General features: G+C 46.6%; 1 protein-coding gene across 1 annotated transcript; it reads left to right on the forward strand.

Moving 5' to 3' along the window:
• The first annotated feature begins 719 nt into the window (after window positions 1-719).
• On the forward strand, window positions 720-27,686 carry LOC111065473 (extracellular serine/threonine protein CG31145). The gene is made up of 13 exons (XM_041593593.1): window positions 720-940; window positions 1,300-2,220; window positions 2,253-2,287; window positions 6,244-7,215; window positions 11,218-11,523; window positions 17,763-17,887; window positions 18,941-19,019; window positions 19,779-19,871; window positions 21,911-22,154; window positions 25,447-25,527; window positions 25,844-25,956; window positions 26,754-26,894; window positions 26,977-27,686. Exons 1-13 carry the CDS (start codon window positions 917-919, stop codon window positions 27,173-27,175), a joined length of 3,333 nt encoding a protein of 1,110 aa, XP_041449527.1. The 5' UTR covers window positions 720-916; the 3' UTR covers window positions 27,176-27,686.
• The last annotated feature ends 200 nt before the right edge of the window (window positions 27,687-27,886 follow it).

The raw sequence follows: 27,886 nt of genomic DNA on the forward strand, positions 1-27,886 counted from the left end.
TAAAAGGAGTCTAGAGGGAAGCTTTCAAAGGTTTTTTCAACGCAAAAGCTGGAATCTGAGATGTATCAACACAAGAGAATAGTTCAAGCTACGGGATTGGTTCTTTTTGGGACTATTTACAATATATGAAAAATAAAATAGATTTGATCAGAATTTTATATTTTAAAGACATTTCAGTGGCAGTAAGTTCTGAAGTTTAAGGCGGTGAAAATAAAGTGTTTCCTTTTTGGCAGTGTGCTGCATTTGCTTTTATCTGGCGGAGAGAACCTCAAGCCGACAGAGAGCTAGAGCTTTTGCATCAGTTAAATTTTTTTTCGGTTGTTGCGCAAGAGCATGGGTTGTTGTGCTCCCCTTTGACGACCCCTGTCTCAAGCGCCGGCCCCGAAATCCTAATGCCTTAGCAGCATCAGGAGCATCAGCATCAACAGCAACACAGCACTTAAACGCTTCACACATGCTGTCCATTTCTCTTTGGATTTTCCATCCGCTTTTCCTGCTTCGTTCGCTGCTGCTTGGAAATTCCGTAGCCATTGCTCAGTGTGTGTGTGTGTTTTTCCGAATTATCCGCTTATGCTAATCTGTCTAACGTTTCAAATTTTCATGCTCTCTGTCTCTCTCTCTTTCTATTCATGTCTCTTCCACTCGGTGCTACTCTTTTTTTGTGTCCCTCTTTTGCTGATTTCTGTGTGTGTGTGGTAGTCCGCTTTAACACACACACACACACATGAATAGACTGATCCAGCTTTGAGGAAACTCGCCGAAGAAAAGAAAAGTGGAAAACCTCTCCATCGGCATCCAGCAAGCAACCATCCATCCAACCGTCTCATCCACTTGATGACCCTCACTGGTCGGCCCGGAAGCAGCTCTCCTGTCTAGTTGGCTCTCTCCTGTCCATCTCAGTTCTGCACTTCCTTCAATGTCACTCGCCTCGAGGATGAGTGTAAGTAGCACTCCAGAATTGTTTTCATCCGATTATGAAAGAGCCATTGTCCTTCCTTTTTTCTCCCTGGACCTGTGCACTTCGTTGAGTTTTTTTCGCGTTGAGTTGATGGCTTAAATTATTGTTGGCTTAGCATTAAGATAACAACTGTTTGGTTCCATTTCATTCTTCCAGCGTTCGTTTGTTGCCTTCTACTAACCCACAAAAAAAATAACGAAAAAAAACGAAGTTTGTTTGATGCATTCCTTGAGCATGATTTTTCTTGGCCCTTAAAACCGATTCGTTGTCGGAGGCAAGAGTTGTTTTCCCCCCCACTTAGTCGTAGTCGTACTCGTACAATTATCTGAATCAATCTGTAGGTTAAGCCAAGTGGCAGCGAAATCGATGTCAGCCAGCGCCATGCCAACATACGGAACCTCTTCGCCCCATCGCCGGCACAGTTGGCCAAGCGGAAGGAGCAGCGCCAACGGAGCCAGAGCAGCGTGTCCCTCCAGAGAGCCAGCCTGGAGAAGGACTCACTGCGAGGAGTCTCCACCGGGCAGCTGGCCAGGAAAACCAATGGGAATGGCAGCCTTGACGGCTATGGGAATGACTATGATGGCTACAATGATTGCCAGAGCGATGGGCCCCGCATGCGGCGGCAGCGGATGGGGAGCAGCGGCTCGGTCGCCTTGGGCATAAATCAATTGGCAATGACTGCGAATCAATCAGCAGTGAAACAATGCAATGGCGTCAACGTCCACGGCCAGGACAATGCAGGCCATGACGAGCTGCCGGTAGCTGCTGGCATCTCTATTCCGGGGAGGGACAACAATGGCTGGCATCCGAGCGCATTTGAATTGGCAATGAAGCAGACTCCGTTTACTTCTGCAGCTCCTACACCCTACTTGTCCCCATACCAGTCACAGTCCCAGTCCCAGTACCAGTCCCACGATGGTGGACACAAAAACTGGAAGTCAACGAGCCAGCTGGAAAATTTTATTAACAACGAGCAAAAGCAGCAGGAGCAGGGGCAGGAGCTGGAGATGGAGCTGCAACAGGACATTGCTGTTGACTTTGGTAATGAAATGACCTGGGGCAAATCTGCTGAGAAATCGCTGGCATTGAATCACCTGAGAACAACATTGCAGAGCCAGTCTCAGAGCCAAGAGAAGCAGGGAAGATTCGCCACTGTTTCCACAGCTTCCTTTTCTGCTTATGCTCCCCAAGACGATGATGATGATAAGCTGCTGCTGCTGGACCTGCAGCAGCAACAGCAACAGCAACAGTGGCAGCCGCCGAGGGACCAGTGCGAGGGACCAGTGCGAGGGACCAGTGGGAGCAGCGCGAAAGTTTGCACAGCCAAAGGTAAATTGACAAAAGGGCCAGAGCACAAAGCAAAAGCAAAAGCCAGCAAAGCAGCAGCAAAGGCTCCCTACTAACACAACTGCATTTAGCCCGACTTTCTTCTGTGCCTTCCTTCCATTCCTAACGCAGGCAATTTGCTTAAGTTTTGCGCTTCGATTGTCCCACAGAGGGAGAGAGAGAGGGATCTGAAACGGCAATGCAGGACAAACGCGCAAATGGAATGAAATCCGCATAGGATTGGATGCCGATGCTGCCATGTAAATGAACCAAATATTTAAGCCAAACTAACCTTGACACTCCATGCGATTCGCTGCCACTGGCTCTGCAACTGCAACAGTTTGCCAATCATTTGCATATCGAATTGCAGCTGGTGTGATTGCTTGGTCGATTGGGGGTCGAGAAGGCAAACCACGTGATATAGGGGGTGCTGTGTTGCCTGCTCTGGTGCTCATCTAATTTGTTTTATGCTCTAGCACAGAGTACTACGATTCGATTGAGACGTTGGTTACGGTTTTACAACCCTTTAAAGTATATGTTCTTCTAAAATTCGATTGGGCAAACGTCATATTACTGTCAGAGGAGTGACCGATCGTAAGGAAGAAGAAGAAAATAAGCTATTGCTTGCAAGGGTACCCATCGATTCGACTCTTTAGTCTAGCCCTGCTTTATCGCTTTTCTGTTGACAACTCAAGTGCAAACCGCTCTAATAGTGTTACCAGGACATGGCAACAGCTAGCGTAACCGATCAATAAGTCGAGTCTTTTGTCGGCGATGGACAGCCACATTCTCGGACTGCATCGATGCGTGGCCCCCAGAAAAAGCGAAACCAGTAACAGGGTCGCCAAACCGAGCAGAGCAGAGCAGAGCCGAGTGCTGAGCGGGGGGGAAAATGCATTAAGCGTGTCATTTCCAGATGTTGCACAATCACTGATTTGATTTGAATGGATCCAAGTTGAGCACAAGTCGAATCACATTGCATTGCGTTGAGTTCGAGGCGGGTTACGCGTTGCATTTACTGTTGGGAACACAATTAGGGAGGCAAGTCGAGGAAATCCCAAAACCCAATCATGCATAGCATATCAATGAATAAAGAGAGACAGAGAGGGGAGCCGATTCAAGTGCTAGACAATAAGCTACTTTTCCCAATGCAGTTCATTGACTTTTGGCGAGGGCTAATTGAGCGGGAGAAAGGTAGCGGAAAGGCATTTGTCAACTTTGATTGAAAGTGAATTTGATTTATGGCCCAGTGATTGTGGCGATAACCCGCGACTAGATATGCTCTACTTAAGATATATTTTACGGCAGGCAGCTATGTTTCCGGACTTAACCCATCAATGAACTTTAGGAAGTTATTATTCTCCAGCGAAAGCTATAGTAGTTCATTGGTATTTTCATTGATTATAATATCACAGTAGAAATGGTCTGTATGGAACGCCAGAGATTCGTATACCAAAAGAATAGTTCTCTCCCGATATTTATCTTCGCTCTTCTCCTTCTGAGAGCCGACATTAATTTGACTGAATTCTTAACTTTAATTAATGATATGGAAAACTTTTTATAGACATTCCCGTGCACTTTTGTCACTCGTTCCCTCTGCTCTGGCATTGCGTTGCACTCTTTTGCCCTTCAGCTGATTTAAGTACATCTCTCGCTTGATTTTATTCTTTCTTTCTTTCTTTCGTTTTGCTTTTGCTGTATGTCTGATTAATAAAAACAAAGCGCAAATGGGAAAGGAAATTGCTGTCACTCACTGTAGCAGCGGAGCTGGTGCTATTGCCGCTGTTGCTGTTGTCAGCAATTGCATTAAAACGATGCCATTGCTGTTGTATGTACGAGTATTCGTAGTATTCGTATCTGTTGCTCGGTCTTCTGCTTCTGCGTCTGTCTGTCTGTCTGTCGGTCTTCCTCCTCGTACTTGACTTCCAGAGACAAGACCCTCTGCCAGGCGACAGTGCGGCATTTAAACACACCGCATGAGCTTAATTTAATGCAACGCAGCAATTTTATCAGCCGGCAAAAACAACAGCAGCAACATCGAATGTGCGACGACAGCAATTGCTATTGCTGTTGCTGTTGCCGTGGCATTGTTGCTGCTGCCAGCTCTTATCACCTCCTCGCCGACTGATATGGAGACAGAGACCTGTGTTACGTTACTCACCTCCTCCTCCTGCGTCGCGCTGGATTACGTACTGTATGTGCCGTGCAGTGGACCGGCTATTGATGTTGGCAACACTCTCTGGCCGGCCTGTTGCCAGACATCTGTGAAACCCTTTCTGACATGCCTATGTCATCACCCCAGCCCCAAGAACAGCTCCAGTCTCTGCTGTTTGACTGTCAAATCATCTCGTCATGGATACGAGTCAAACATTTTGGGGGCGGGGGAGTACCCTGAAGGGCAGAGACCTGCATAGAAAATTGGCATGATATGTGATTTGATTGACGTGGCTCTTTCTCAGACATATTCAGCTGCTGCTGCCTTTTGCTTGCCATTTTATTGCCGCCTCTCTGTCATTTCATGTGCGAGTATCTATCTACTCGTATCTATCTGATATCTCTGCCTGTGTGTCTGTCTGTCTGTCTGGTTGCCTGCTCTAATCAGCAATTTTGCATACAAAACTGCAGAATCTGACATTTAATTTTGTGGAGCAAGTGCAAGTTCTACCCATGTGAAACGTTAGCAGAAAGCGGCCCCAGACTCGGCCCTTCCCCTCTATTGATTGTGCAAGTGTCTGCCTGTCAATCAAAGGGGGCTTTCTGAATATGTTTGCAGCATTTAATGCTCTTTGAAAGAGAGACATAGCCAGGGAAAACGCAACGCAAGTGACCAACAAATTTTTGGTCGTCAGGCGGCTTAAATAACCAATGTTGACTCTTCTGCATGTGTGTGTGTGTGTGTGTGTGGGGCAACCGGGGGCTGCCACAAGCTTCGTTAACTCTGCCACCGGCTCTAAACAGAGAACGGCCTGGCCTCTCGGTCCTGTGGCAAGAGGACAGCGCCAGTCCTTCCTGTTATAGTTACAATTCAAAATTTGGACTAACCGGTAACGGGTAGGGGTAGGGGAAGGGGGGGACTCGAAACGAGTCGAGTAGCATGAAAAATATGCTCGTGCACCGTGCAGCGTGCAGGCCAGTTACCGTTACACCATTCACCAGTTGCAGGCAGCAAAAAACATGAACAATAAAAATGGAGACAATAAAATAGTACTACAACCTACAACCGGCAACATGATGGCAGTCCCAACAACAGCAGCAGCAGTGGCAGTGGCAGTGGCAGCGGCAAACGATAACAGTAGCTAGGAAAAAATGGCTGCTGTCGCATTTCCGGTGGCAGTCAACATGGCGGATGCCATGACGCCGCTGCCGTCGTCGTTGACGCCGCTTTATGAATAAACAGACGCAAAAAATACGAACTGCAAAACGTCCGGACGGTTCATATTTTTCATGTTTTTTTTATGGTTAGACAGAGAGGAAGGCAGTGACAGGGGTGGGGGGTGGTAGAGAAAGAGAAAGCAGAGTAACATTCTCATAAAGTTGCAAACATTTGAAGTGGCCTCATATTTTAGCCGCTTGTGAAAAGGATTTCAAAATGTTTAGCTTTGATTTCATGGATGTAGCGCACACCCTGCCAAAACATAGCCACCCATCTAATTGATGGGTATGCGCAGAGTGCTTGTCTGTGTGTGTGTGTGTGTGTGTTGGCCATCTCTACTAAATTTGGCTTCTTTCTTCCTATTTCTTTTTGTTTGTTCACTGATTCGGAATCATTTGGAATCGCATTGGCCATAATTTGTTTAACGAACGAAATTTTGATTGCATTTCGAACAGAGAGAACAGAGCGGATGGCGCTCTCTCTCTCTCGCGGCGCTCCTCTCAGCACTAACTGCCCGCCCCTTCAGCATTTCTTGCCTTTCCATTGGGTTCTCTAATAAAAATGTTTGCTGTTGTTCTCTTTACAGCCATCGCACAGCGACAGAGACAGCTCAGTCCACGCCGCTAGCAGAGCGATTGCAGCGATTCCGATATAGGCAGCATTTGCAACTGCAACAAGAACAAGAACAACAACAACAACAGCAGGCAGAACCACAGGAAGAGGTTCAACAACAGTCGGCATATTGGAGCAACAACAGCTCGAACCACTACACTGATATCGGAGTATACGATAGCCCCCAGTCGAGCACCCGCCCGCTTGTCGGCCAGTTATCAGCTGAACAAATAGGCGTAACCAATTTGCATAAGCATAACAAGAGCGGAGCCAATAGCTGGGGAACCGTTGTTGGGGCTTCCGCTTCAGTTGATGCCCTCGGCCGCCGATACTCGCATGACACCCTAGAGCAGTCCGAGCCGCGAGAGCGAGCTCTTGACCAGAAGTTACAGCCACAAGAGCTAGAGCCAGACTCGCAGCCAGATTCAGAGCCGGAGCAGGTATCGCCACGACGACGTGTGATTATCAGGCGGCGCCTAGTGCGCACCCCACGCACCGCAGACGCCTCTGGCAGTGAGGCACCACCGGTCGCAGTACCAGCCGCAGCTTTAGGATTAGCTGCTGGAAAAAGCCTGGGCTGGTTGTCGAGGCTGCGTAATAGTTTCGGGGCCAGCGATTGGAACAATCAAAAGGCTGCCATAGCAATAGTCGGTACTCTGAATCAAAAGGAAAGCAGCAGCAACAGCTGCCCCACAAATCCCATCATGGCCGTCCTGCGTACTATGAAGCTGAAGGAGCGGCTTTTCATCAGCCTGGGGGCCACACTGGTGCTGCTCACCCTCCTGCTCATCGTCGATGTGCAGATGGACTTTGGTGTGGCCAATCGCCACTTGCTGCAGCAGCAGCACCAGAAGATCCGCTACGGCAATACCAATGATTACGATGCCACCGCAGCGGGAGCCGGCGGAATGCTGCACGAGTTCAAGCGCAAATTCCTGCAGAAAAGGTGAGTGCTAAACCATTTACAGCCCCGAATCAGGGTCGGAATTTGCCTGTTCGTGGAATCAGTTTTGAATTTGATCCATGGCCATGGATGCATGGTAGGAGCAGTTTCTGGCATAAGAGTCAGTTTGCAGTATCCAAAGTTTAACAATTTCGGGGAAAAATAAAAATTTCCTTTGGTTCCATCCATGATTAAAGATTATGTCCACAATTTGTGGGAAATTCCGTGAATTTATGGATTAAAATTCCCATTTCAGTGTCTCCAGTAAATTTATTAATAATAAAATCGATGGAATAGAAATTTGGAGTACAGTCGAGAATCAACTGAATAAAAGGAATGAAGTGAAAGAATTCCAGAAACCCTACTAGTTCTCGATGAACATTTGAAAAGACTTTGCCAGTAATCGACTTATCGTTGTTATCGTGAACTTTGAACGCCAACGGGAAACCCCTGAAGTGCCAAGATTTATTGCAGGTCGCTCGGACCACGCCATCGCGTCTTTGCCCATTCAAGGGGATTAAAAATTATGCACAAATCGCGAATGGGGTCGGTGGTCGTGGTCGGGCCATTGACTTCGCCAAGCATTCCCTGCAGCCATGGCCCAGCCCCTCTGATTCTTTCTTCGCTGCGCCACCACTGCCACACGGCAGGGAATGGAATGGAACACGGCAGTGTACATAATTCAATTTAGCAGAAATGCAACAAAAGTTGCAATAAAACTTGGTTCGCCTGGCATTAAAACGTAATTTGCTGCAAAACATAAACCCAAGAGGCAGACCAGGTGGGCCGGGGAACAGCAGGTAACTTCTTGGAAACTACAACAAGGTGCGCGAGTGCGAGAAGGAGGCGAAGGAGTTAGAAAAGCAGCAGGAGCGGCCCGTAGCCCGGCACGTTAATGCCTTTCCATAGAATATATACACAAACGACGACCGGGCCAAGTCGGTTTCATTTTACACACCTTATTCTTTTCTTTTCTTTGCCCATCCCCATCCCCGCATTGCGTTGCGTGCGGGGGTGGTAATGAGGCGGTTTTGTTGCGGCGCCATTTTGCTGCGGCCGGCGGAAGTCAAGTAATAAAACATCAAAATGACGCAGCAAGGCGCAAGGGAAACTGTGAAGACCTTCCGTTGGTCCCTCGGTCCAGGCCTCCAGGTGCAACCAATGGTCCCAAACCCATAGCCATACACCATACCCTATACCGTTTGGTAGAGTTTCGTTCCATCCCGGACTCTACCTGACAGCATGGGCCGGGAACATACATATAACGGCAATGTTTAGCCAGTAAATATTTAATTAATTCATAAGTCGCCCGCCTCCGCCTGCGCATCGTCTTCAGCAAAAAACAACTGCCATATTTGCCGAGCTTCGTGTCTCAGAGATTCCTCCTCCGCTCTTAGCTTCTACCAGCTGCTGGTATCCCTGCCCCTGTGTCCCGTGCCAGGGGTTACGGCTCCCAGGTCCCAGGGCCCTGTTGCTGCCGCTATCTACTTATGCGCCATGGCAAATGCAAAATTATGATGCCTCCATGCACTGAGTCGTGCAACGTGGCTGTGAAGCGTAATAAATTCTATTTAAGCATCAAATGTTTGCCCAGCTTCGTCGTCAGAGGCTCCCTCCCCTTCAGCTACCGCTATCCCTCTCTCGTCTGCCAGCCTCATCATTTTTTAATTATTTCATTAAAAAACGGTAAACTGTAGCATCGTCTTGGCAATGCCTTAAATATTTCCCGTTGTCTTTGAGGGCAACAAGGGAAGTTTGTGTATTTTTTAAGGGGTATCAATGGGAGTTGCTGTAGCGATGCAATAAATTTTATAGTTTCCCTTTGGAAAATATGTTTTAATGTATTTCCCACTAATAATAATACTATTAAATTTTGAGGATTTTCAAGCAGAAACAAATTTAAGACCCCTGGCAGTTATTTTTCCAACCCTATCTCAGCTAAGAAGAGCCAAAGAGTCTTACAAATTCCATTAATAGTGTACAGTTTATAGCTCCGTTTCAGACATTCATTGGTCCTTTCTTTGTGAATTACTGCAGCTCAAGTTACTAGTGCCAAGGCCGTCCATTATATCTTAATTTGGACCCAGTTGAGTTATCAATACACCAGTCAAAGCATCTCCGACTAGAATCCACCCCCGTCCCCTGACTTGCATAAACTTTGAACTGCATTTGATCCTGTTGTTGTCAATCGCAGCTGGTATCGTACGTATTCATCTGATAGTCACCTCCTTCCCCACTTCCGCTTCATGGCTGTAACAGTGGCAGTTGACTGTTTAATTAACCACATCACAGGGGCAGCTTATGTGGGCAGCATTACGCACATCATGTGACAGTTTAATGAGCAAAGTTTCGCCAGAGTGTAATTAAGTGCACGCCACCATCGATCGCGGCGTGCAGCGAACGGCGAACAGCGTAATGCCCCCCAAAACGGAGGACGAAACACGGCCCGGCCCCGGTCCGTGTATGTATTGTCATTGCTTTTGTCAGGAGGGGCCGTGTGGCAAGCGCAGCGGTTGAGGTAGCATGTGGAATCAATTTTGTTTGGGGGCGGGAGACAGGCACAAATGCGGAAGGAAGGAAGGAATGCCTGCTGGCTGGGGTGGCACTTCACTTCACTTCACTTCATAAGTGTGTACACAAAGGGAGACTTTAATACTTATTAGCACATAAAGTGGCATTATGCGGTTTCCAATAAAATGCGTGAAATCTGCACAAACTCGTTATGGGGGAAAATTCGTATCAGGCCCGGAGGCACAGTGAAAGCGGCTTGCCGGATAATATTGTCTAAATCGCTGGGGAATTTGTTAAGAGCAGCAACACAACGCAACCCATCCTCGTGTCAGTCTTGGCTCAGACTTTGGCTGGCAAAATGTTAATTGAAAAAGTTTTGCATCCATCGGATGCTTCGCACACAGGTGCACACACACCTGTCGGGGTGACAGATAAGACAGGCGTGAGACAGGTGGGGGGAGGCTCTGAGGTTCAGAGGAAAGTATCACCTGCCACAAAAAAAAAAAGAAAACTTGTGCAACAATTATAAATTGAAAACGACAATTTGCCGAAATAGAAAGTACTTATGTTTTTAGGCAGATTTTCTCTGTGCCACTGCTTCCAGTCTAATGATGTGCATTTGGTACATGTGAAGAGGCCGTTTGCCAGCAGAATCTGACATTCATTTTAATGGTCACACAACTGCTAGAATAATTTCATAATTCCCCCATAACCACTCCACCCGCACTTTGCCACATCCTAACGAGCGGTGGTTAAAGCCAAGAGTCAAGGCTGCCAACGAATTTTGAAAACTTTAATTCATTTCTCGAGCACTCTTTTTGTCTGAAGAAGGCGCCGACTAAACTGCAGATGATTACCAATGCTGTGTGCCACACAGTGTAGCAAATTCAACAGAATCCGAGAGTTTGAAGGAATGGTCTGCCATATCGTAGTCGTTGGCGGGGCGGGGGCATATTTCCTAATGGAATTATCTAGCAAATGTCGCACTTCGCACCACTGTGCCGCAAGCTGAGACCCTGCCCTAAATGTACACGGGCTGGGGGAGGTGATGTTGCAGGGCCAGACATTGAAGTGCCTGCAATTTCAGTTTATTGCAGTCAAGTTTGCTAGTGTGTCTGTGTATCTGTGCATCTGTGCATCTGTGTGTGGGAGAGTGTGTTCTTCTTAGATAAATGCAACTAAAAGTCGGGGCTGACAAAGTTTCAACTTACCTGCAAGTGCGTGTCTTTGGTTGCTTAGCCAGGGGGCACTTACGTTTACGTAGCTGCTTCTTGCTGCTTGCTGCTAGCTGCCACTTAAAGCCAGCCTCAGTCTTAGCCTCAGCATCAGCATCAGCACCAGCCACTTGGCAGTTGCAATTAGCAACAAGAGCCCGAAGACCATTGTGGAGTGCGCCTCAGCCGCCGCTTGAACCCTACCCCACCGCAGCTAATTATGCCACTATTTTAAGCCGACTTTTAACCATCCTTCTTTCCGCTCTCTCTCTCTTGACAGCAACTCATCTGGCTCCAAGGAGGCATCCACTCAGGCAGCGGCAGCGGCTGCCAGTCAGAGCGGAGGCGTAACCAGTGGCCAGGATGCGGCTGCAGCGGCAGCGGCAGCGGCTGGAGGGTCTGGAGGCGCTGCCGGACCCGGCACTGGGTCCATGCTCACCACCCGCAATCCGACTCCGCACGATCGGTATGTGGATCTGCAGAAGCTGCTGCTCAGTGACGAGTACTCCCACGTCATTGTGGACAATGCACCGGATGTGTCCCTGGATAATCCCACCCTGGCCGAGATGCTGCATCGCAAAGTCAGGTGAGTGTGAAGGAGCGGTCTACTTGCTCCGACGACTGAGAAGGTCCGTACAAAAAAAGACGAAGAAAATTCAATTTCCCCTAAGCGGAAGGACATAATGCCGGCCCGAGTCCTTGGGCCACTTTAGCAGCCACCAGGCACGTGGTAATTGATAGAGGGAGTGTCAACTGAAAGCGGGTTGGGTGTGCAACCAGCAGTTGCGCCACTTTTGGGTCTTCAACGGAATTGAAATGATTTTTATTGAAATTTACGCTCCATTTACGTGACACATTTACGCTTTAGACATTTGCTCTACGCTCTACGCTATACGCTGCTTTCGGTCTTCATCCTCGAGCCCATTCTCATTCCCGGGAACCCATTCTGTATATCTATATGTCTCTATCTGTTTCGGGTAAGTGTTGCCTGATTGTTGCTGTTGTTGCCGGGGGCAGCAGAGTCTAGGAGATGTCGCCCACCGATAACGCTGATGAGAGTTTGCCTTGTCTCAACACGGCGTATGCGTAATTTGACAAGGAAATACAATCAAATAAAACTGCAATAAAGAAATCAATGTGGATTTGCAGCCCCATACCCCCAGACCCTTCCACACACACTTGAGTCTGCAATGAAATTTATTTCGCCGAGTTTTCATTTGATTTTCCTGCTCGGTAATCAGCTTAGTTTTCTCCATCTTCGTTTCGGTATCCAACCCTCATTCCCCCTCCACCGACGCTTTTCGTTACTCGTTATTTTTTTACGAGTAAAGGTTTCTCCTTATTTTCCTTTTGCTTTTCCCGCTCACAATGAACAGACACTCGAAGAAGCAATGTTGAAGCTTCTGTTCGCTCGAAATCGTTTTGGCAGTTTTTATCAAAATTGAATACGTAGCGTATGAGTAATTTCATTTGCTTCACTAGTTGGCTAAAGTTGCAACAAAAAAAAAAAACGAATGGAGAAAAGTGAAGAGAAAAGCAGGGGTGAAAAGCGAGGGGAGTAGAAAATCGAAAAAGGGGAAAATGCAAAGTGGCAAAAACTTGTCAAACTGAACAGTTTGTTGCTGTTCTTGTTCCGCATCCTCCTGCTCCGTGCACCACCACGGACTCGTTGTTTTTGGTGTTCCGAGTGGATGGTGGGGGGTTGTCTGGTTGCCAGGGTTGCCGAGCTCTCTCCGTTTAAGTGGGGGCGTCGGCATTAGCATAAAATGCTTGATTTTCTAATTTATAGCACATCACCGAAAACCAAGCCAGAAAGTTTGCTACACTTTTTTTTTGTGTTGTGTGTGTTTGGTCTTCCTCACGTAGCTCAAATGCAAATTTCATTAACAAGCGAAATTGCTTCCAGTAAATGTTCGTGGGTAGAAAAAGGAAGCGAAAGGATAACTTGTGGGACATAAGAGACTTTGAGACACTCTTTCCAGGATACTCGTCGTAGAAGCTTTTGAAGTGTAGATATTGCAGGTGTATTCCCTGCTATTTGAATGACTTGCTGGGACTAAGATTTGATTTGAATTATAGGCCAAGAGAAGGCAATCCTGTTCCGACATTCAATCAAGTTCATTCTTGAGATAGAAATTAACTCTAAGCTGCAATGTATTTGAATCTTTAGCCTCAGATATTTCAGGCTAACTTTTTTGTTATTTCGGGGAGAAATATCCATGTGGGCTGCAAATTGGATCAAGGCATATCTGGCAGAGACTGAGGGCTGAGGCTCGTGTCACCTGTCGCTCGTCGCCAGAGATACTATATCTCATTAAAATACTGTCGCTCTGTGAGCAGATGTGCGCCGAGAGCCCCCATATATGCTTGACGTTGTCTTTTATCTAATTTCCCCTTCTCACAGAGTTGGCCTCTTTCGCTTAGCGGTTCGTGTTTCTGTTCGCGCTCAGTCAGCGCTTTTTTTTTTGGCCGAGTGCCGCAGTGCATACAATGCACCGCAGGTAGATCCGTCTCCATCTCCATCTTTATGAGAATGCTCCATGAGAATGCACCCAACCGAGCGGCAGTGAAAAAATGTGGCATAATGCAAATGTGCCTAAAATTACACGATGAAATATTAGCCCCAGGATGAGGAGTCCCAGGTACACAGTGACTACAAAAGCCTGTCCAACATTAGCTGGGATATAATTACGGAAAGTTGGTGGCACTGCTGCTGCCACTGCCACTGATGATGCCAGGGTGCCACACAGCCACAGTGACATTGCCACTGATTCAGCGAAAGTCCTGGGGTCGGTGCTGGCCGCATCCTTCTGCGGCTTGCGTTTAATTAGTATGACAAATTTTTAATTAGCCTGCAATTGCGACCGCGTTGAGCTGCCACAGAAGAAATCTTATTTCAAGCGAATTACACCCGGCAAAAAAAAGGAGAACTACAAGAAGTTTTAGCAGCTGTCGAGCAGGATGCGAATACCAAGTCGGATTCGGATTCGGCATAGGGAATGGGGAATGGGGCAGAGGAATGCGCTTAGCAATAAACGACTGTGCTCGGTGTCGACGAGTGTGTAAGACACTGAGAGCTTGCTGACATCTCAAGGATACTCCAGGAAGAGCAGCAGCAGAGGAAGAAGCAGCAGTGCCCGTGCTCGTGCCCCCCACTTCTTGTTCTTGGGATCCCAGCTGCAGTCGGTTGGCTGTCATTGGTTTTAATGTTCGCGCTCTTGCCGCCGAAGTTTTATCCCAGCTACAATATAAGTTTAATTTCACTTTCTTGTGCCCGACTCCTTTGCCTCTTTGCTTCCTCTACCTCTGTGCCTGCCACCAACCTCTCCTCCTTCAACTCTCTGCCAAACTGTCCGTTGTGTGAGCCTTGCTGCAATCCTGGTCCGTCCCTTCTTTGGTCTTCGCGGTCGCAAAATTTCACACGCACAAAGTTTTGCCTTCCCATTCGCCCATTCTCTTCTCCCGCTGTCTCCTGGCGGCTGCCGCTCCGTCTCTGTCTATCTGAGGAGCACTTTTGTGGCTGCTGCGGCTTCGTCCTGGTCGCAGCTGCCAGTGGGAAAGTGCGCACGGAAAACTTTACTGACATTTTCTTATGGGAAAATAATTGCGGGTTGCGGGAGTGTGCTCGCGAGTACGCCACTGCGAGGCTTAAGCAAAGGCCAGGACATGCCGGCTGACAGCTGTTATTATAGTACCCCAGCGCCCTGCTCCTTGCTCCTCCCTAGCCCTAGCCCTGGTCTTGGGCATAGCACTAGGGATAACACCGACAACAATGGTAGGCGGGTAGCGGCCGCAGCAATATATATCCAGTGAAAGCCAGTCACTCGACCAGTCATAATCCAGCGCAAGTTTTCCCTGGACTTTGGAATGTTTTCCGCGGTATCCGTCCGAATCCGGTGGCAATTGAAATTTAATATTGCATTAATTAATATTTTTTTATCTGTGGCGCGAAAAACTCGACGGAGATATCATCAGAAGATATTTGTTTAGCGTTTAAAGTTCTTTGAACTGGCTGTACTGTAAGTAAACTTTACTTATTTCTGGCTGTGGCTCTCCTCTGGACTCTGGACTTTGCTCGTCTGCCTGTCATCCTGTCGGATCGTCAAACCGTGCGCAATTAAGCTGATTAGTGGGCGTCATTCAAAGATGGCCGCCTGCCCACCGTCCCGGCCTTCGCTGACATTTAAATTTAATTTCCGCTAAACATAACTCAAAGTAAACTCTTGACGCAAGTAACCGCCAGGAACGTGCAACTGCCAAACGGGTGTGTTGTAGGGGGTGGCACGACCAATTATATGAAAATCCCTTTTTCAATTACATTTAGTATACTCTTCGTATATTTTTTTTGCTCTGCTCTGCTCGTCGTTTCGTTTCGTTTGGTTTTCATTTTTTATTATTTTTGTCGTCGTTGTCAACGTCGTTGAGTTGTCAACGCTTTTGCATAACAAACTTTTGCGCGGGCTTTAGACAAGTGGAAGCGGGCGGGGGGGAGGTGGTTTGTTAGCCGCTTGCGTTGCGTTGCTGTCACTGCGGTTGTCTGCATTTTGCGTGTATGCTAGAGACAGAGAGAGAGAGTATACGTGGGTTTGTGTGCACTTGGAGCCACGTGTCACGTGCCACATCTCTGTCTCACTCTTGTGCACACATATCTCTTTCTCTCTCCCTCCCTCCCTCTGACGCTGTCCCTTTTACTTTCGCTTGTAATGCGATTTTGGGTTTTTGTTGACTGGCGGCCGCTGCAACTGATTTACGTGACTCAATTACAAAAGGGATTTGAATTTTGGATTTGGTATCCCATATGGATTTTTTTTTGCTCTTTTGTGAGTTTTCCTTTGAGCACCGAAACCCCAAAGTGCAACAGCTTGAAATGGTCCCTAGGGGGAGGGCAGAAGAACCCCCAAGCTATTGGTAAAACATTCAAGCCGAACCGCTTCTGACCACAGGCCATGGGATTGTGTGGACAGGGTCCAGTGCTTAGTCAATGTCCACAGCGGGAGGCTTCATCAATTACGCAGGTTCTAGGGAGGCGACTCCTCCGACTCCTCATCCTGCTTTTATGGTGAATTTTTCCGTTGCTTCTCCAGTTTCTGCTGCTCTATCTCTATCTTCCTTTTATTTCCTTGTGCTCCTGCTGCTGTTGCTCCTGCTGCTGCTGCTGCTGTTGGCTTGCCACCACAGTTGACAAATGAAACATAACCAGGACTTTGACTTTGCCATGGCAACCTTATGAAGCATACTTTGTGGCACGAATGAAGCATGTGTTCCTGCCACTGCTTTTACCCCTTTCGATGACACTTACCAGAGCGAAGAGCCTGCCACCAAACCAAAGAAACCCTTGTCAATTCCTCGCTTTGCGGCTGCCACAGCTCATGATAATTGCCGACTGGCTCTGGTGGCAATTATTCTGGTACCAGAGCTAGAGATGGCTTTAAAGCACCGCTCATTGCTAAGCAAAGGACAGAGTCCGGATGCTGTCACCGTTTCCATAAAACGTTGAGATATTGAAAGTCATTCCGTGCGCAAGAAGGTTGCCAGCTAGACATTTGTTTCCTTCCGGCCGAACAAAAGGTTATATCAAGACGGCCAAGGGACTCTGAGTGAGAGTTAAAGGCAGAGGCGATGGCAAAGGCAGCATAGAACGCGTAAAGCGTCCCACACAGACGTCAACGGGCAAATTATGATAGAGAGAGAAAGGAGTCCAGGAGGCAAGCGTCAGAGCACGGAGCGGAAAGGGGGCGAAAGAATGAGTTATGTGGATGCCATTGAGAACAGCCAAGGGGACAGCGGACAGCGGACAGCAGTCCCGGATATGACTTCATTATCGTGATAAGCTTGGCGTACAATGGAGCAGCAGAAATCATTTCTCATTCCACAGCATCATGCGCCATCATTTTTGGCCAAGTGCCGGGGCAACCAGCACAGAAGTAGCAGTAGCAGCAGTAGCAGCAGCAGCAGTAGCAGCAGCAGCAGAAACATCAGCTAGATTTCAGTGGAAAGTTTTGCATTTCAATTTGTCATGACTGCTGGGATAATTTGTTGTCTGCAGTGCAACAGGGAAAGCCACTGCCAAAAGTTAACATAGAGAGGGAGAAGGGAAACAGCTGGAATTGGGAATTGAGGACGTTGCTTTGCTTTGCTTTGCCTTGCTTTCGTTTGGTTTGAACATTTTGCAGCTTACATTTTTGCAATCGGTTTTTGTGCTCGACCAGCACAAATTGAACTGAATCTGAATCGGAATCGGAAATCATACAACGAGTAGTAAATGCAAGCAAGGACTTAAGACAAAAGCATTTGCCATGTGAGCGGCACATGTCAAAAACGAGACCAAAGCATAATCGTCGAGGAAAAGATAGTTTCTGGCAATTGCCAGGCGGTAGGAAAAATGCAGGGCAGTACCAAAAGATTACGGCTGATATGGGTGGTGCCTTGGCATTTGCAAACCAAATTGTCATGACAGACAGACACACAGACAGAAGGGAAAGATGGAATGAACACTTTTCCTGCTCTCTCTCTCTCTGTATGTCTCTGTATGTGCATTGCTTTGACAAATCAATGTGAGAAATCTTGATATGCAGCCCCAGAGCATGGCATACTTATGAGGGAGCCAGACCAAGCCAAATAAAACTGAATCGAACGAAAGCAAAGCCCGAACTGAAGACAGTTGCTCCACCAATAACCCCAAACCCCAAACCCAAACGGAATCCCTCCCCGATTGTCCCGACGGTTTCCTTTTTGTGCCTTTGAAACGACAGCTGGCTTAGGGCTTCAATGCTCGATTTTTACTTACATTTCCAACATTTTGTTTCTGTTCTGTTCCTCCTGCAGTGCCAATGCCAGCAATTTGGAGCGCTTCCAATTGCGCATCACGAAGAAGGAGCTGTACGGCGAACAGGACACTCTGGTGGATGCGGTGCTACGTGACATGATCAAGCTGCCAATACAGCATGTTGGTAAGACATATCCTTCCTTTTCTGCAATTGTGGGCTTGTAAAGTCATAAATACTCGTAGTCGTAGTCGTACTTTTAAACTTGCAAAGTTTGTTGGCCTCTGCCTGTGGGATTAGATGTGTCCTGGCTGGGGGCTGGGGGGCTCCTTGGAGTGGGTCCGCTGCTTGCACATTTAACTCAATTATGGAGGGGAATGCCTCGAGCCGCTGGATTATTGAGGTGCTGCTGCGAAACTATTTCCATTTGAAAGTTTTACCAGCGCCTTCATTAAAGTCTTAATTTATTAATAATAAACTTTTAACAGCAGCGTCTCCCAGCAACAAAAAGAAAACTCATTTGCAGCTAGGGGGGATAATAAGAGAGAGATAGAGAGAGGGATGCCATACACAGTGCAACAATGACACTTTGGTGGCATAATTGTTGCAACTTTGCCACTGCAAGGGCTCTTTCCGGCGCTGGCAAGCATTTATCACGCATACGCATACAAATAATTTCTTCTAACACACATTCGCATCCCGGACATGGCTGGGGAGCAACTTTCGAGTCATAACTCATAAGTAAAGTAGAATTATCGCCGCTGTGCAGCGCTCCTCACTCTTCGGCCTTTGTTTTCTGTTTAAATTCAAATGAAATGCGGTTTAATTTTCTCGTTTTTGGCTAGCCAGCGTCCCCGAGTCCGAAACGTGGCCAATAAGCCCCTACTGTCTATTATTGTAATGGCCAATGCATTCAGTTGACTTCACATGCAAAAACAGAGCGGAAACCCCCAGTGGTTTGGGGATCCTTTGTGTGGTTGCGTATAAGAAATATTTATGGTTTTTTGTAGCCTTTTCAGATGAAATTTAATTGGTAATAAGTCAAGTGTGTTTTGTGTTTTGGGGGTTCTGGTTTGGCAGCAGTTTCAAAGCCGATTGCACAACGCAGAGTCATTGAATTGGGAATATTTCATGAGTTTCTCTCGGTTTCGGTTTTTGCTTCAATTAATTTCGAGTGCCTGATTAATTTACATTCATTTCTCCACTCGATTCATTTTTCCCCTCTCTCTCTTTTTGCAGTGCAAAAGGAGGGCGGCACCCAGCTGAAATTGATCATTGAATACCCGAACGATATCAAGGCCTTAATGAAGCCGATGCGGTAAGTACAGCCTGGCCGTGGCGATGACTGCTTGCCATCGACTCTTCAACGCATCCACCGCTTAATGCATTTGTCTCCTGTCCGTGTCCATGTCCGCGTCCCTGTCCCATAATGAATGCAACTTTTGCCCACTTGTCGACAATACTTTGCCCATTTTACGAGTATATAAAAATCCCCGCACATTTTCGCTGACTTTCCCAGCGGCCTGCATGTCGATGGAAATTCCGACGTTTTGCGGTGGCCCCTTCAAGCTGTGAGCAAATTTAAAACATTTATGCACTTTTTAATGAGATTTAAACGCGTTGCCTTGGTCAAGGTGTCTCTCCATTGGCAACCCACAACCCTGCGACAGGACCTGGGAGCTGGGAGCTGAATGCGGAGCTGGAGCTGAAGGTGGATGTGGCGCAGGACCTGGAGCAGCTGCCAAAGTGCAAAGTGTCCTTTTAATGCCATTCATTTGCAATTTAAATGAATTGGTGCCCGTTTTTTTTTTAAATATTTTCTTTTTAATTGCAGTCCCCGCTTCGTGTGGGGCTCGTGTAAGTAATTAAGCTGGCACATGGCACTGCAGGTGCTCTGCTGCCACACACCTCTGCTCCTCTTCCTGCACCGAACTCAAAAGTGGCCAGCCACGCAAATGCATTAAGCTGGTGACAGACGCCCGCAGTTTCTATTCAATTCACTCTGTGGCATGCTGCCCTTTTCCCTGCCACCTGCCACCTGCTACCTTTCTCACCTGTCTGATTTACATTTCCACAGGTTTCCCAGGGACCAGCAAACGCTTCCCAATCATTTCTACTTCACGGACTATGAGCGACACAACGCCGAGATTGCTGCCTTCCACTTGGACAGGTGAGTCCCATTCCCGTTTGCATTCCCGTTTCCGTTCCCTTCCACGTACTCGTCTACCCACAGGAATGCTGGAATGCATTTTTTGTGGCAATTTGTTCAGCATAAACCAATCGATCCGCATCCGCTGTAAATGTCTGGCATACTGGCAGCACGAGTATTTATTTTTCATTTAATTTTCAATTATACGCAAATATTTATGCTGAAAATTTCATGAAATGCCACCACAACATCAGCAGGAGAGCAACAGAAAATACAGAAAAAAACCAAAATTTAAATCGAAATCAATTTGAAATATTCAATTAGGTAAACATAAACTGTATCTGAAGGGAATCAATTGTGGGGGGTGGGTCTTGTGGTCTGAAAAACAGTTTCAAATTTAATTTTAAAAATATCCCAGCATATTACGGTTCAATATTCATTCTGGCATTCCGTTGGATTACTAAAGTTTATCCGGCAATGGGAATTGCCTTTGAGTTCCTTTACACATTTATGACTTTTTGCTGGCTGAAAGAGTTTTTTTTTTCTGTTTTTCTGGTACCTGACAAAGCAATCAAATTAACCAATTTGTCGGCAATGTTAGCCAGATCATTCCCTGGGCCTACATTCGGCATTCAAATTTATGATACTTTTTGGCAATTTGAAAGCCACAAGGATGCCTGACCTTCTGCGATTAGAAGGCCGCCCAATAATCCTGTCCCACACACACACACACACATACACACTCCGTCCACGGACACATGCTGAGGTCAGACCGCAGTCAATTTATGTTCATTATTTATGATGGGCCGTCGCATAAAATAAAAAATGTTTATACATTTACCCTCTCGCACGGACACACACACGCACACAAGGAAATAAGGACGGGGGCCAAATGGCGCCATTAAATGATATTTAAGAATATTTTTCAAGCCAACAGAGAGAGAGAGAGAGAGAGTGAGAGTGAATGTGGGTGTAGGTGGGGAAAAAAAGGATATGGCGCCAACGCATGTAAATTATGTGGGCACATAACTTTGGACATCGCAGTGATCCCGACACTGACTCCGACTACGAGGCGACCCTTTCATGGCTAATTAACTTGGCCAAGTCCATGGGCAGGCCAGTGTATGGCGAATGACTGACATGTTCCCCCGTAATTTAGATTCCAAATTGTCTGCATAGTTAGCAGCTGCTTGCGTTTGACAAAACTTTGACAGCGAGGTTAATTGCCAGTTCGGGGCCCCTGTCCAAGCTTGGTCGGAGTAGAGCTCCCCGCTGAGGCATTTTTGAATTCAGATAAGGCGTCATAACTTGTGTAATTGTTGTGGCTGCCACACGCAGGCAAGCCCCCCGCATTGCCACCATTCCCCCACATTCCCATCGATGGTCGAGAGCCAATCCTCCAGAGTTGGCCCCTTTGCAAAGGCAAACTTTGAGCTCAGCTTGGGCTGTCAGCCCACTAATGGAGTGCGCCCCAACTTCTGGAGCGACTCCTGGAAGATATAAATTTATCGCACTTTCCCCACACCCATTGACCCCCAGACAATAAACATTCCCCCATTTTGCGATATTATTTTGTGGGCGAAAAACTTTGACCCAATTACGAGGCAGACGGGAGAGACGAGAAATATGTCTAAAGATTTATGCAGTAATTGGATTTGAAATCTATTTTCTGTTTTCCAATCAATCGGATTAAAGTTTGGTTTAAGCAGCTGAAAATTGATGAGCAAAGCAATGGACTACGCAATCGCTACTGTCAGATAGGGTTGCCATGGACTCTGCAAAAGTATCTGTCAGATTTGGCTGCCACGTGCAATCAATTAACTCAATTGTTGTGGTAAATAAGGAAATATTCAACCGATTGTTCTTTCTCTTGTTGCCACGGAATCTTTTTGTTTTCTTTATTTTTGATTACGCATTTCGCTTCACACTCCGAGATACTTCTTGCTTGCTGTGTGTCTCCGCCATTACGGAGTGGTTTCTCTACGTTTTATTTTATTTTTTTTTTTTTGTATTTTTCTGTCCATTTTATTAACCGGTCTCTTCTCTGTCTGTGGTTGCAGGATACTGGGATTCCGGCGTGCCATGCCTGTGGCGGGACGTACACTGAACATTACGACCGAAATTTATCAACTGGCCGAGGAGAATTTATTGAAGACCTTCTTTGTTTCGCCGTCGCTGAATTTATGCTTCCATGGCAAGTGCTCCTACTATTGTGACACCTCGCATGCCATCTGCGGGAACCCGGACCTACTCGAGGGCTCCTTTGCCGCCTTTCTGCCCAACTTTGAGTCGGGAAATCGCAAGGTATTCTCCATAATCCCACGCCATGCCATCCCACACAACCACATCCAGCACGCATGGGGCTTGCTTCGCTTGGATCTATCTCCCTCATGTCTCTCATGGCCGTCGTAGTCATGAGGACCTCGACCAGACCCACAGCCACAGCCACAGCCCCAGGCCGGGCTAAGTGGTTTTTGATTAATGCACGGCCAGCGCTCAGCACTGCGCCAGATTACAATTTATGTGCTGTGGTTCGCCCGCTTTCATTACTAATTTCGTTCGCTTGGCCAGGCCAAATAACAAATCACTTTATTTACTCAGAATGTAGTATATTGTGGCCAGCAACAGGTAAGCCATGGGGCATCAGATTGGCTCCGATTCCTAGAACTACCTAAGCACTCGGACCCCCCAAACCAGCCAAACCAAATCAAAACCGACCCAACCCAACCCGCTGGTGAGTGACCCAATTAGGGGGCTCAAAGCATAAAAAACTGCTCACTTATAGAGAGGGAAAGAGGAGGTATTTTAAAAAAATTACCTTCAATGCTTCTACAGCAAAGAGGAGAAACTCTCTTTTAATTTACATAATTTTGTTTATACTTGTTTTTTTTTGCTTCCTTTGTTTGTTTGTGCGACTCGTTTACCGCTCCGATCCCTATCCGTTCCCCATCCTTTGCCGGAACCACTCGGCAATTTCATTCATTCATTTGGCTGTTGAATTAAGAGCAAAATATTGTATCAGTTCTAGAGCGTCTGGTAGAGCGTAAAATGAAATGTATAAATGCAGTACTCGGCCTCAGACTCGGTCTGCGTCTGGATCTCCATCTCTCTGACATTAATAAATTCTAGAGTCCACTTCATCAAAACGAAGCAGATTAGGGAGGAAAAAGGAATGCTTTTAAATGCAAATTACCGAAAAATTAAAGCCTATGCCGGACTCCGTCTCTATCACAGTCACCGTCTCCAAGGCTATAAAAAGGGTTCATCCCCACAAACAGGTCTTTCCCACAGATATGCCCTAGCAGAGGCTTTTTATTTTTAGTCTGTTTTATGGATTTTTTTTTAGTATCCTTGCCCCGAGCCTCAAAGGAATAATTCTCTTTATTTTCCCCCTTTTTTTGCGGCTCGCTCTCAAAACAGTTTACAAGTAGAAAATGGTTAAGTGTATACTTGAGATTTGGCGTAAGGCGAAACTGTAAATTATGCACAAGAGATCATTTTTCTTTTCCCTCCATTTTTTACTCCTCCTGCAGCCTTCTCTTCCTTGTGCCATTCTTTGTTTCCGTATCCGTATCCGTAACCGTTTCTGTTTCCCCCTTTTCACTGTTTGCTCTGTTCGTGTTTCCCATCACCCTGAGGGCACAAGTTGGTTAGAAGTAAACAACGAGAACATTTTTTTGTAGAAGAACAGAATTTTAATTAAGTTGCAAATTTGATTTGCACGCTTGTTAAATGCTTTGAGAATTGCCCGAAAGGGTTGGTTGTGGAGAAAAAAAATATTTCAAATGAGTGAAGAATCAATATGGGTGGAGCACTTGAGGTGCAAAGAGTAGGTAGATGTTCTCATGTATAAGTGGGGAAAAAATGAACAGTATAGTAAAAACTGAAGTCAGCTATGAAATATTGTGGTTCTCACTTTGTTGTTGTTGTTTGCTTGAAACCAAGCAGACTGTTGTAATGCATAGCTTCACTTCAAACCATTTCACCTTTTGTTTATTTGCAAAAAAAAATAGCTTTATAGCTTTAACAAATAGTTTAGCAAATTGGCCGTACGAAACAAGTAAAAATATATTCTGTTTCACGTCATTATCATTTTTTACATGTGTCAGGTATAAACTGGTCTGACAGACACATTAATCAATTAACATATTAAGTAATACATTTGCATGAGTGATTTTGTTTAATATGAAAGCATTTACATGGACTACGGATATACTATTACATCAGTTGGTTTACTTCCAAGAATCATTCGGTGATCATTTTCATAGAGAATTACTGAACAATTTCCCGCGTGTAAATTCGTCTTTCAGCAGTTAATGTGACACTATTTGGAAGCATATCAAATTCATACCGCATTATACATTTTCGAGACCCATTTTTCATAGAGAATGCCCCATTACTAAAATGACCATTACTTAAAGTCATTCCCCATTCTACCATCCATCTTTAAGTATCTTTCTTGCGGTGGTTTCTCAGGTTCCGAGCATTTATCAAGGGCATTTAACGCGCTTCTAACAAAAATTGCAAATTGCTTTCCTCACATTTGCCGCATTCCGTTGCTTCCATCCGTATCTAGCGCTGCCATCCCACCGCTATCCTTATAGAATTTAATTTTTCTTGATTTATGCTTTTTTTGGGAGCTGAACTGTGGCGGTGGGATGATGAAGGTAAGACACGGCAAGGCAAGGGAAGGGTAAAGCGTTGCATTCTATGCAAAAACAAAAAATTACCCTAAAAGACGGCGGATTTCCCTGCACCTCGCCTTTTCTCATACCTTCGCCCATTCCATTCCATTGCTGTCACCATTCCACCGTTAACTTAGCTCACTTTTGTGCTTTATGTTTGCTTCTGCCTCTTATGCTTTTTGTTGGAATTTGTTGCTTTTCCCGCTTTTCCAGCAGTTTTCATAGTGTATGTGTGGCGGGGGCTTGGTTTTGCTTTGCACCGCTTGCTATTGCTGCTGCTGCTGCATTCTGAGACCGTTAACCCCCCCACGAGGCTTCCGGTCATTACACACTATGGTCACGCCCACTCTGCATAAAACGCCCAACGCGCTGAGCTTTTATTATGCACTTTTTTTCTCGCTTCCTCGCTCGCCCCAAACGTTGTTTTTTAATTTCTTTATATATATTTTATATAATTTTTGTTCTTGCTGCTTCTGCGTCGTCTCCCGCTCCCGTTCCTGTTCTTGTTCCTGTTTCTGTTGCTGTTCCTGTTCCTCCATCGCGTTGTTGTCGTTCTTGTTATTCCACATAAAAATCTACCCCTTGGCCTGTCCAGGGTCGGAAGGTAAGTTGCGGTGGACGCCCCGCACAGAGGAGGAAAAGTCAAGCGGGAGAGTAACTTTTATTGCCCTTCTTCTGGCCGGCAAATAATTTAATTTAAGCAAAATTAATTTCGCTGCAGTTGTAAGAATTCGCCAAAGAGAAAACGAGCGAGCATCCATGAAGCAAAATGCGATATTAATATTCTTACATTTTAACCGAATGGCTCGTGCTAAGACAGGACTGTCTGCCCCGATTCCGTAGTCGCACTCTGTTTCGGAATGGAAATTGATTTTATGTTGCATTTCTTTTCTGTTCTGCTCGTTCCACAGCTCTGGCGGCATCCTTGGCGACGCTCCTATCACAAGCGGAAGAAGGCTCAGTGGGAGACAGATGCCAATTATTGTGCCCTGGTATGTATTGCTCGTTTGAGGGGGGTAAAAAAGAGAATGGACATTCAGCTAGGGAGTGTCCTCCATTCCGGACTCTGAGGAGCTCTGAGGAGCTCCTTCCGTTGCGGTTACTTTTATTTAATTTGCATTTAAACTCGATTGAAATGCAAATGTTTTTATTGTGGTCCGACCCGGACACGGATTTGACTTAATTAAGACATCTCTGGCCAAGTAGAGTTCCATTTTCCTCTCTTGCACTCCCCCTCGTTTGGAAATTTCTCTGCCTTTGGATGCAACTTAATTTTGCATTTGATTTTCACCCCAAAAACCCACTTAGGTCCGTGATATCCCACCCTATGACGAGGGCAGGCGACTGTACGACATCATGGACATGGCCGTCTTTGATTTCCTCACTGGCAACATGGATCGTCATCATTATGAGACTTTCAAGTGAGTAAATGGTGGGCGGGTATCTGTTGGGGGGAGTTGGGGCTTAGCTGGATATGTGCACATGGCTGTCCTTGGCATGGCAACTAATGCGATCGGTTTATTTCCGCACACATGGCTCCGTTGGCTTCCTGCCTCACTGCCTCCCACTGTCTGGCTATGGCAACGGCATTTGCTCTGGCTGCTTTTAGCACGTTACGTATACGCCTCATATGCGACCGCCTAAGCGCATGCATTTGCCAGGGATATGCCAGCACCTGCATGCCAAACAGGCACAGCAACAGCAACAGCCACAGCTACGGCCATGGCCGCAGGAACAACATCCAGAGCAGGTCCAGGAGAAGGCAGTGCCACGGAAAGATATTTCCCAACCCGTCTGGCAAAAGGTTACAAAACATCTCAGCCTCGTAAGCCGCCGCTCCCACAGCCGCACATCATCGATGCTGGCTCCGGGATGTGGCCGGGAACAGGCCAGCACTAGGACCAGGCACCTGGACCAGGACCATGCCATGTGCCAGGTGACTTGGCTGCTACTAAATTGTTTGTTATGCAAAAACGTTTGTTGGGCTTATGGCGATGTCATCGCCGGCACCCTTTCACCCTTCCGCACTGCTCACCCTGCTCACACATGACTGAGCCAATCCAATCCGAGCATCCGTGCGGTGATTGCGTCTGACTCTGGCACTTTCCCCACATATTGCCAGGCAATTATCCGGGATATCTGCCAGGCGGAGGCTGATGGGGATTCTGAGTGCTGCATCCACTTTAATTCGGTCTGGGACCTTTCACTTGCATTACAGAGTCTACGGCAATGAGACGTTTCCCCTGCACTTGGACCATGGACGTGGCTTTGGTCGTCCCTTCCACGACGAGCTCTCCATTCTGGCGCCCGTCCTGCAGTGCTGTGTGATCCGCAAGTCAACGCTGATCAGGCTGATTGAGTGAGTATACCCTAAGAGAGAGTCAAACCCCCCGACCCAATACTGACACCCTGAACTGTTCGATTTTTCGATTATTTCGAAGGTTCCACAATGGTCCCAAGACGCTGTCACAGCTGATGAGCGATTCGCTGAGCAACGATCCGGTGAATCCGGTGCTCTGGCAGCCCCATCTGGATGCCCTCGATCGGCGCACGGGCATCATCTTGCAGAGCATACGGGATTGCATAAAGAGGAATCCCCCCGGTGAGGTGGACGCCTCCGAGAATGACCTGTCCTCATAGCGCTAGGCATGGAGCGCGAGGCAGAACCAACAAAAGCATCCTAGAGCATTAGCTTAAACCCCTAGCTATTAGTTGCGTGTCCTGTGTGTTGTCCAATGATGTAACAGAAACAGAAACGGAAACGGAATTTAGAGTTAAAGTTCGTGGCAATCGATCTTTGTAAAAGATCAGCGTCCTAAGTGAAATATCTCCTTGTCGCTCTGTCTGCACATACCAAAAAGCCAGAAGCCAGATGCCAGAAATCATAACCCAGCAAGAGCCAAGGCCAGAAATTAATTCACTCTAATGTTAGTTGATATGATTTTCCAACCCGTGTTTTGTTTTGTGGAGCAACCGACAAAGTGGGCCAGCCAGCGAGTAGTGGAGTGACCCGTTCGGAGAGTAGTTTACAGTGATTTGGCAGTGAATTGAGTCCCAACCCCTACCAGTACACACCAGCCCCTCAGTGGGTGCCCAAAGTACACAAACTAACTTGAAGGCAAGAGTAAAACTAAAGCAAATGAAAACTGAACACTGCTGAACACTTTGCCGGCGTTCGCAGGAATGAAACTTCTTCAAAAGACTATAAACATAAAAAAGAAAACTAAAACTGAAACTGAAACTAAAACGGAAACGGAAAAATGAAACTATTTTCTAAATATTTATTTATAATTTTTTCATACATTTTACACACACACAACTTTGATGTGCATACACTTATCGCGTATGCAA

The sequence above is a fragment of the Drosophila obscura genome, unplaced genomic scaffold, assembly GCF_018151105.1.
Source record: "Drosophila obscura isolate BZ-5 IFL unplaced genomic scaffold, ASM1815110v1 contig_192, whole genome shotgun sequence".
NCBI classification, from domain to species: domain Eukaryota; kingdom Metazoa; phylum Arthropoda; class Insecta; order Diptera; family Drosophilidae; genus Drosophila; species Drosophila obscura.